Consider the following 10,000-nt stretch of genomic DNA (forward strand, 5'->3'; position numbering starts at 1 on the left):
CCTGCCCCATTTTCTATACATAAATCGAAATGCCATCATAGCAGCTCTTGGTCGATCTTTCTGTTTGACATTTATATCTCCGTCACCTTTCTACGGGCTGCTCTAGGAGTAAGAGCCCGTGTTGGCATAAGGCCAGCTTAATCTCAAACAACGTCGTCACCTTTTCTCAAGTCTCGTACAACATGGCAAAATTAAATCACAGATAGTTGATGTAAGTGATTGCTCTTAATCTGTCATGCACAACGAATATCACTGAAATCTGAACAGAGCAGACAGGTCTGAATTTCTGTTCATCTTTTTGTCGACACACCTTATCTTTTCCTCATAAACTAATAATTTCCCTTTCACCCAGGCAGGTCATGACATCTGTCATATATCGGGCGTCGCTCTGTAATCCGCATGTATGCCATAAATGGACTTTTCCCTTTTACTTTCAGACCTCGTACAACCGTTTCTCCATAATCCACCCGACATCGTCCTTGTTTAAACATCGCTGCTTCTACATCATCTGATGTAGTACGCGTTATGTGATTACTTAGAAACCATTTGCTTTGACGGGGATGAAAATTTGTTCGGGAGATATATGGGGAAAAAAATGTGGTAGTAAACAAAAGTATTTTGCTATTTAGAAATCACTATTGTGTTTCAGATTGCAAGCGCGCGAGGTCGCTTACGCACATAAACACACACACTCACATGCACAACACACACACACACACACACACACACACACACACACATATATATATAGTATATATATATATATATATATATATATATATATATATTTTATATATATATATATATATATATATATATATATATATATATATATATATAATATATATATATATATATATATATATATATATTATATATATTATATATATATATATATTATATATATATATATTATATCTATATATATATATATATATATTCATAATTATTTATTCTGGCATTGACCAGAAAATAAAAATTATATATATTGTATATCTATATATATATATATATATATCGTGCGTGAGTGTACGTATGTATGTGTGTATTATATACAAACTATAAATCGTTCGCTTATGGCATGGTTGCGTATGAGGGACGTGACGTATCTTTGTCGTAGGGGCACACACACACACACACACACACACACACACACACACTCCAAGTGTAACCAAGTGGTACAAGGGCATGGGCACGATGTAGTAAGGCCAGAGCCAGAATAAAGCATATCTCACTTCTCCACCTCTGTGTACCTGTCTGGTAAAAAGCGTGAAAAAGCACCCACGCGCGCTCGCGCTTGGTCACGAACCGATCAGATAGAAACAAGATATCTGTTCTCGAAACTTGAGACGCACGCGTTGCGCAGAGGATATCGATAGTGTTTGTATTTGAGGACGACAAAAGAGAGCGTAGGAAGAAGAAATACGATCATTCTTCTTAGGTCTACCTTAAATCATAATTCCACGCGAAAACGGGTTGTTCAAATCCTCAAACACCATCGTCTAACTACGAATTAAAATCCAATGTTGTCGAATTCAGTAAATTCTTTCAACAGATCTTATTACTAGGTCCTTACATTTATTTACACTGCGTTCAGCAGATTGACTTCGGTAAGAAAAGCTGTTTTTTTTTCTTTCTTTTTTTTTATATAAAATACAACTTAATTGGTAACTGATATTTTAATATTGGTGTACAATTTGTTTAATCTGTTTGATGTAACTCTGGAGTTCTTTACATATTGAGAAACTCACTTCAAGAATGCATGATGAAATGTCTCCCCCCGTCTTTGCTTTACGTTTTTCAAGGTGGGCAAAATCATGTGTAGGTGTAACTGGCCAGGGTTACACACACGTACACGCGCACACACACACGCACGAGAGTAATTTTTGTGTGTGCGTATTTTCATGTTTATTGGTTGAGCCTCCTTGATATATGTCTTGGAATAGTATGGTTGCTCGGAGAGCGATTGCTTTAAGTAAATGTAGCGCTCCGTCTGGCTATCTATTCAGTTCCGTGCTGTTGACCCGCGTCTCTCTCTCTCTCTCTCTCTCTCTCTCTCTCTCTTCGCATCACTTCGTTGGAGTTTATTTAAGAGGGAAAATGATTATCCCAGATGGCTCTCTCTCTCTCTCTCTCTCTCTCTCTCTCTCTCTCTCTCTCTCTCGATTGTGTTTGTCATCCCTAAGGAAAGGACAACAGCCTTTTAAGCCGTGAGCGTGACTAATGTGCCTATTACTTCAGTGGGGTATCATGGCGCCTGAGGGTATAATGTCTCATAAAAATTTTTGTGTGTGAGTTTTGAGTAGTTATTTGCTCCTGATTACATCAGTTGAGCATCTTGTACCTGAGGGTGTAATGTCATCATAATCTTTTTTTTATTTTTTTATTTTTGAGTAGTTAGTTGTCTCTATGTTCATGAAATAAGTTCCAAGTTATTCTTAATTTTGATAATAAGTGGGAATAGAGAAAAATGAGGTCTGCTAAAATCATTAGGCTGTTGGAAAGTACAAATCGGAGCAGGGCCCAGAGACAATTGTTGATTCAGCCAGGGTCCATAGATTCAGCTGCCCTTCTGGATTCGGCGAGCGATGTTAGCAAACAAGGGGCTATGAAGAGAAAGACCAAATGGAAGAAAAATGGAAGAAAAAAAATTTCCATTTCTTTACTCTGATTATGATTCTACGGCTAAATAGCCTTAAGAGTCCTAGGCCGTTATCACAGATTTTACCGGTAATGCTTCTTAGATTTTCTATTTTTTTTCTTTAAGTTATTCGTTTTGATTATTCTTTGGGACCTACTCTCTCTAGTTTCAGCTTACCGATATTTTGCTACGTAAATCCTCTTTGAAGAAAGATATTTTCAAATTTAGTTTTACCTAAGTTTTGATTCTTTTCACGCTAGTTAGTTTTCTGTAGAATAAATCTATTGAGGGGTCTATTTTTCTGTCCGCCCCTCAAAGTTTAAAACTACTGAGGCTAGAGGGCTGCAAATTGGTATGTTGATCCTCCACCCCCCAATCATCAAACATACCAAATTGCAGACCTCTAGGCTAAGTAGTGTTTATTTTATGTAAGGTTAAAGTTAGCCAATATCGTGCGTCTGGCAAAACTATTGGTGCCAATAACACGGGCCAGCACCGGTCCGCGGCTGAGAGTTTCATACAGCATTATACGCTGCATAGAAAAATAGATTTCTTCGGCGCATTTTTTACATGTTTTTCTGTAAGTTGAAAATTAAATTTCGTTTGTGGTGACGACGGTCCGCAGTTTTAGGTTGACTACTACTTCACATTGGTTATTTCCTCTCATCAGGGTTTCATTTTTTTCTGGTTCCTTCATTGTTAAATTTCAAGCTGGTTGGTGTTATATCACTGAATACATCTTTCTCTTATGTTCGCTATTGTTTTATTGTTATCTGATGATTTTTAAGTTGTTTAATTATATCCTTTCAGTCATTTACCATTACACATCTTACTCATTTACCGCAATCATTTTTTTTTATTGATTTTATTTATTCCATGAATTGAATGAAGAACCGGTTATAGAGCCAATTATCTTAGTGTTCTCGACGTGCCCTAACTTTGAAGAATAAATATACAGTAGTTCCAATGGACTTTATGGCGGGGGTGGGGGTGGAGGAGTTGTTGCAAGTGGGGGGTGGGGGAGGAGGCAAGTGGCATACCGCACCCGAGTTCTTTTCGCTGACCAGAATTACACTGGTCTAAAAATGTTCGGTTATAGAAATTCCAAATTCTTTTTACTGCTAAGGTCCTACTGTCATAGCAACTGAGAGAGAGAGAGAGAGAGAGAGAGAGAGAGAGAGAGAGAGAGAGAGAGAAACAAGGCCCATATATACAATAAAATACTTCGAGGAATTCAATACAGTTAATGATGTAAACTTGTTACGATGACAGACCATATCCTAAGTTTAAAGCTGCTTGTGTGCCTAATTCGCTTTCCTGGTGATGAAAATGTTCTCGGTATCAAAACCTAATTCTATAAATGTTATAACCGAAGTTATTAAATGTTCATTACAATCATGATCACGATCAAGTTATAAAGAACCATTTTAACCGCTGCTCCAGAGACGTTGTGAGCAGCGTATTGATAACAACCAGCGGAGCCGCGAACTGGATCAAACATAATCTGGAACCAGATCACGTATAGCATTCCAGGACACCATTCGAGTCCATATCCATTGTGACATTGTATATTTTCCTGGCCTTAGACATTCCAACCTGTCCGATTCTCTCCTCAGAAGAGAGCTAACGAACCCGATTAGTATTCCACTGTCCCGAGGCTGGTCACCCTCCCTGCCACACAGCATGACATGGTCACTTGACAGACCTACAGCCGTGGAAAGCAGCCAGAATTGCTATAATGACGGCCCATCTGACTTTATATCACCCCCACCCCCCTACCCTTTTTCTCTCTTCCCCCTCCTCTCTCTCGCTCTCTCTCTCTCTCTCTCTCTCTCTCTCTCTCTCTCTCTCTCTCTCTCCTGAGTTTTTGTTGTCGATGTTTGGTATTCGTTGCGATTCTTAATTTTTATGTTGATGCAGAAATAACCCTGGAATTTCACAGACGCCTCATTATTCTGTTTGTTTTATTCATAGTTACAAATTTACCACAGTCTTGTGTTACAGGTTCACATACACAATTTACAAAAGTTTTTTTTTATTCATTTATTGATTTTTATTTATTCATTTATTTTTGGTGGCATGTTCATGCAATTTCAGCTCACATACTGCTTGTCTTGCTTTTAAGTTCAAACTTTTTATTTATCTACTTTTATTTATTTATTTTTTTTTTTTTTTTTGGTGGGCATGTCATGCAATTCCAGCTCACATATGCTTGCCTCGCCTTCAAGTTCAACATTTAGAGAATTATTGTTTGGAAGAGAAAATAAAGAGAGTAGCAAGAACAGGTGTCCACGCCGGTGAAGGCAGACAGTCCTAACTGTTTTGATCAAGTCGATCGTGTAACATCTCGAGACGTGAATGGTGCATGTCGACTTGGTGGTTATGCCTATATAACACCTGTGTTGGAGGGGTCGCCTAGGGGAGTTGCGTACTCGTACATTCTTACGTACATACTTACTTGGTGAAGTGGAATTGGAATGGGGAAATTTCCTAAAAATTTGAGACGTTTCCAGCATTTTTCGTTGTTTGCCTGAATGTTGTGATCCGCGTGGGACTAGGAGGTACTGAATCTTCAGAAAAACACTAACAGTTTGGATGTTTTTCTTGTAGCCGAATTTTTTGGAATGCAGCAGTTGAGAAAAGTTCTTCTCATTCGTTGGTTCCTTCGTTGAACTAAGTTTGTCTTAATGTCATTTTAAAAGCTTGATGAGGCACTTGTTGAAATTCGCTCTCTCTCTCTCTCTCTCTCTCTCTCTCTCTCTCTCTCTCTCACATACAGGAAATGCAAGTTTGCTCTTCTCTGGCCATAATTGACCTCGTTTCTCCTATTCGTCTTGCCTCTACATAATTACTGTTACAATTATGGATAAGTAAAGTCAAACTTCAGTGAAACTAGTAATAAACAAGTGCGATGCAGACACTTCGAGAATTGGGCAGTTGAATCATTCACTTCTGAAAAATGGAGGTTTCTGTCCAGATGGGCTTCTCGAATCTTTCGATTTGCCTTTTTAAAGTTGCAGCCTTTTGGTCATCGAAGTAGTTACTGCATTTTTAACACTTTCGTTCCTTTCTCACGACAGCCGAGCTGTATTTGGCTTGATTTTTTCCGTTGTTCATAAGTACACGAAAATGTTTTTTTTTTTTTTTTTTTTTTTGGGGGGGGGTTTTGGGACTGTGGATATAAGAATAGGTTTTTCATTCCCAGGCGGTGCTTTCAAAATACTAAAGGATACATGCAAATCAAGAATGAAAGTCCCTTACACGAAGGTTTCCACCTGTGTAAACTGAAACAAAGGAACCTTAAAACAAATGATGCAAGCAAAACTAAAAAGAAACATTTCATGATCTTAAGAGACAAATGGAATTTGTCATTTATAAATTTTACCTTCAAGGAAATGAAAGAAACCTAAAACTTAATTCCCAGCATACACGGAGACGCCATACTTAGTCTTATCTGATGTTAACAGGCCTCCACGGGTAATTTACAAACCTAAGAACCTGTTTAGGTATTGTGAATAAGCGAATAAGCCTCTTAACTGTTCCCTCTTTCTCTCTCTCCATCATAGCAGTGCCTTCATAGTAAATCGTAATTGTTTTGGTAAAAAACAACGATTATTGCTAAATAGTGAAGGGCTTTTCGTTCCGGCAGTTGTACTGGTCTTTAAAAAAAAACACAACACACATACATATATATATATATATATATATATATAATATATATATATATATATATATATATATATATATATATATATTTAGTGTATATTTTTCTCGTAAATGAATATACTTTTGTGCAAAATAATGCTAGAGCTCTGCATGATGTATGTTTTTTTTTTTTATTTAGAATTATTATAAATGTATTCATATTTTTTATTTTCTCTAGATTTTAGGTGAACGTGTTTCATAGATATGATGAAATGAATGATAAATAAGCAGATTGTTATTAGGATAAGTAGTTAAAGCAAACGCACTGTATAATGTTATCAAAACTCACATTATCTATTTTATTCTCTTCCAGGGTGCTGGGCTGTCCGTGGGTGGCCGTGGTCAGTCCAAGGAGACGCCCCCACCAGCAAGATCGGCCAGACAAGAAAGGAGGTCAAAGTGACACCATTCAAACGAAGTCGCTCGAGGGTGTACTACGCATCTCAGAGTGATGGCTGGACGGGCGAGGCTGCTACACCTAAGGACAAGCCGGTCTGCCGGGACTTGAATTTGAGATCGTCGCCTGGACCGCCTACGGGCGTGACCCAGGAAATGAGAAATACTTCTGCTGGCAAGTCCTCGCCCGCAGACAGGTCCCCGTATTCATTTAGGTCTGGCGGTCTCCGGAAATTGAGCCAGAGCTTCGAAGAAGCCAGCAGTCGGGTCAGCCCACCAGATGTGAATGACGTACTTCGGGAAGCTGTTATTTTAGAGACTGGTGAGGATGCCGCAGCTCCGGAGAGGAAGCTGGGAAGTGTCCCCAGGGGGGTCATTTAGAGGTTCTCTAAGGGGATCTCCTTCCCACAGGTCTCAGGACTCTGGCTACTCTGACTCAGGGGAGTCCACCAACGCCCAGAATGATAGCGACGGGCCTTCTACCACCCCTCCCAACGTGAAACACATCACTCGGGTTTACTTCAGCGATGGACTCGAACAAGCTCGGTTGTACAATGATAAAATTGTCTGTTCTCCGGAAGTCAATGGTAGTTTTATAAGTCCTCGACCGAGTCCTTCGGGAAGAAGTCCTATGATTGATAATGTTTCTACGGTAAGTGTTGGGAAACCAAGTCCTACCGGTAGCCAAACAAGTTCAAAAAGTCTTAATTTATCAGCAGGTCAGACGAACCCCGTTTATTCAAGCTTATCGAGGTCAAACCTCGTCAGTCCTCAGGTCAGTCCCGGTAGCAGGGGCGATGCGAGCTTGGAGGAGTTGTCGGAGGAACTCGAGACCAAAAGCATTTTAGAAGCCGCAATAGCGAAGAGGACGGGCGCCGTCAGGAAGAGAACTCCAAATGTATCCTCTGCATTCAAGAGAGGACAGAGGAAGAGCTCGAGCAGTGAAAAACTAACGGCTGATGGCAGAGCCGAATGTAGGAGGCCTGCTCCTTTGAGGGCCAGAAGACGATGCTCAGCTGGCGACCTGCATTACCAGCAGCAACAGCATCAGCAGCAGCAGCATGCTTTTCATCTTAAGAAACACGCAAAGAGCCAAGACCAGGTAACTACTTCGCCGACGTATACCTCACAGAGCACCAGTACAATCGATCTCGGTAAGATAAACCAAGGGTGTGGTGGGACAGGAAGACTCGGAGGGGCCTGCTCACTGGATGCCTTAGATGACCCTGTTCCCGCTTCAAGGGTAGCTGGGCATCTGGATGCCTCTTCTTCGTCCGCAATCTCGTCGTCTTCGCCAGTTCGACCCTCCAGTCTTGCTGCCTCTCTCTCGCGTCCCCAGCAAACTACTCGTAGATTAAGGATACATCCAGTAGCCATCGCCAAAGAAATGAGGTATGTGAAGGTAGTACAGTGTTGTGTTTCCAGAGAGTAAGAGAGATCCAGTTTGAGAGAGAGAGAGAGAGAGAGACGATTGGGGGTTAGGTACAGTTTACCTTACCTTACATTAGGTACAGACCTTACCTTACCTTACATTACAGACCGTAGAGCTCGTTCGGGTTGCCCCAGGTCCCTCAGTGTGAGGCACCTCAAACGTCTAATGAGAGAGAGAGAGAGAGAGAGAGAGAGAGAGAGAGAGAGAGAGAGAGAGAGAAATGTTCGAAAACTAAAATGATCAATATTGCAACTGTTAAATAACAAAGGTAATACTTCCGTGGAATAATTACACAACAACAGTCTATTCCCCCAAATTTAATTAGAACGGCCCCCCCCCCCCCCCCGGGTTTCTATTAGACGAAACATTCGTTTGTCATGAAGCATCGCTCCAATCCGTTTCTTTTACTGCTGTACGAGTGTCATCACCAGAATGCAAGATAGGAGAAAGACGGATCGCGTTTCCTTCGCCACTCACCAACCCCTCCGGATGAGCACCTTTCCTCTTCTTGCTGGTGTTCTTGTGATTAATGGGACCCCTAATGGAACCTCGCAACTTCTTCTCGCTGCCGATAATAGCGTAGCAGCTTAGCGGTTCTTATAACATTATATCCCAAATGGTAGGTAATAGCCCGGGCTCTGGTGTCGAGACGCATGATCTCGCTGCCAAACTTTCGTGTGCAGTTTATATTTGGGGTTTGATTTATTCCTCTCCGAGATTCAGATTAGACCCAGGCAGTTGGGGAGGTGCAAGGAAGCTTTGGTAGACGTGCCGTGGGTCAGCTGTTCGTGTTCAAGAGAGTGAGGAAAGGAGGGAAGTCACCGCCGTTCCTTTCTACCTCCTTTCTGCCAAAGAAAGTCTTTTTGAAGTTATTTCGCGTGAGGACGATGGTGGCGTTCAAACATCACGGCAAATATCTCGATTTGAAATGAGACGGTGAACTTCCAGGCTACCTTTATGGGGAAGTTCATTCTGATGTCGGATGGATTAATTTACATGTTTGAAAACATAAGAGCAGAGAAAAATCAGTAGTTTCTACTAAATTATCAACCACTGAAGTAACACCACTTGAGAGAGAGAGAGAGAGAGAGAGAGAGAGAGAGAGAGAGATTGATGAACTTGAGACGCATTATTTAGGTGTTCGCGCATGCATATGTATTATATGATGATAAACGTATTGGGCGCAGATTTAGCTAGGGTTGGAGAGAGGGAGTGGCCATGAAAGCACATGAGGATAGTGCCGAATTTACGTATTTGCCACGTGTGTGTGTGTGTGTGTGTGTGTTGTGTGTGTGTGTGTGTACCGTTACCCGTCCGAAGGTGAGGTTGCTCCTCTGATGTGCGTTTTCTCTCGCATCTCTGGGTTCGACTTCTTTTACTCCAGACTCTTAATACGGTAAGGCAAATGACTTTTTTCTTTCTTTTTTGGCAAAACCCATCCGTTTTTTTTATGGGCTCTCTCTCTCTCTCTCTCTCTCTCTCTCTCTCTCTCTCTCTCTCTCTCTCTCTCTCTCTCTCTCTCAAAATATTTTATGAAATGTCAAGCGATGTCAAAGTCCCAAATAGCAAATTAATGTTACTCTTACGAAAATTCGTAAAAAGACCAGGTTAAAGTTTCTTTCACTGAGGTTGGCGATAAAACATTTAAATGATTGTGCAGTTGCTGCTCATTGTTAGATGTTCAAGTGGGTTGCAAGCCAGATTTTTGGTAAATAACCCAAGAGCTAAATTAGAATGGAAAATGAAATGAGTGGGAATAGCAAGACACTCGTAATATAGTTTACTTGGAGTAATGTCTCTTAAGACACTCGTATTATAGTTTACTT

The 10,000-nt window shown here is 40.7% G+C and overlaps 1 protein-coding gene across 3 annotated transcripts in view; it reads left to right on the top strand.

Moving 5' to 3' along the window:
• LOC135209696 (protein inscuteable homolog) overlaps window positions 1-10,000 on the top strand; it is a 220,351-nt gene that overhangs the window by 165,278 nt on the left and 45,073 nt on the right. For 2 of the 3 annotated variants that reach the window (XM_064242454.1, XM_064242455.1), the window contains one exon: window positions 6,660-8,134. In XM_064242454.1, coding sequence (XP_064098524.1) covers window positions 7,071-8,134 — 1,064 coding nt within the window. In that variant the 5' untranslated portion in view covers window positions 6,660-7,070. The remainder of the gene's footprint in view (window positions 1-6,659; window positions 8,135-10,000) is intronic. The other variant, XM_064242456.1, reaches the window with a different exon arrangement.

This window comes from Macrobrachium nipponense, chromosome 38 (genome assembly GCF_015104395.2).
Source record: "Macrobrachium nipponense isolate FS-2020 chromosome 38, ASM1510439v2, whole genome shotgun sequence".
In the NCBI taxonomy this organism is placed as follows: domain Eukaryota; kingdom Metazoa; phylum Arthropoda; class Malacostraca; order Decapoda; family Palaemonidae; genus Macrobrachium; species Macrobrachium nipponense.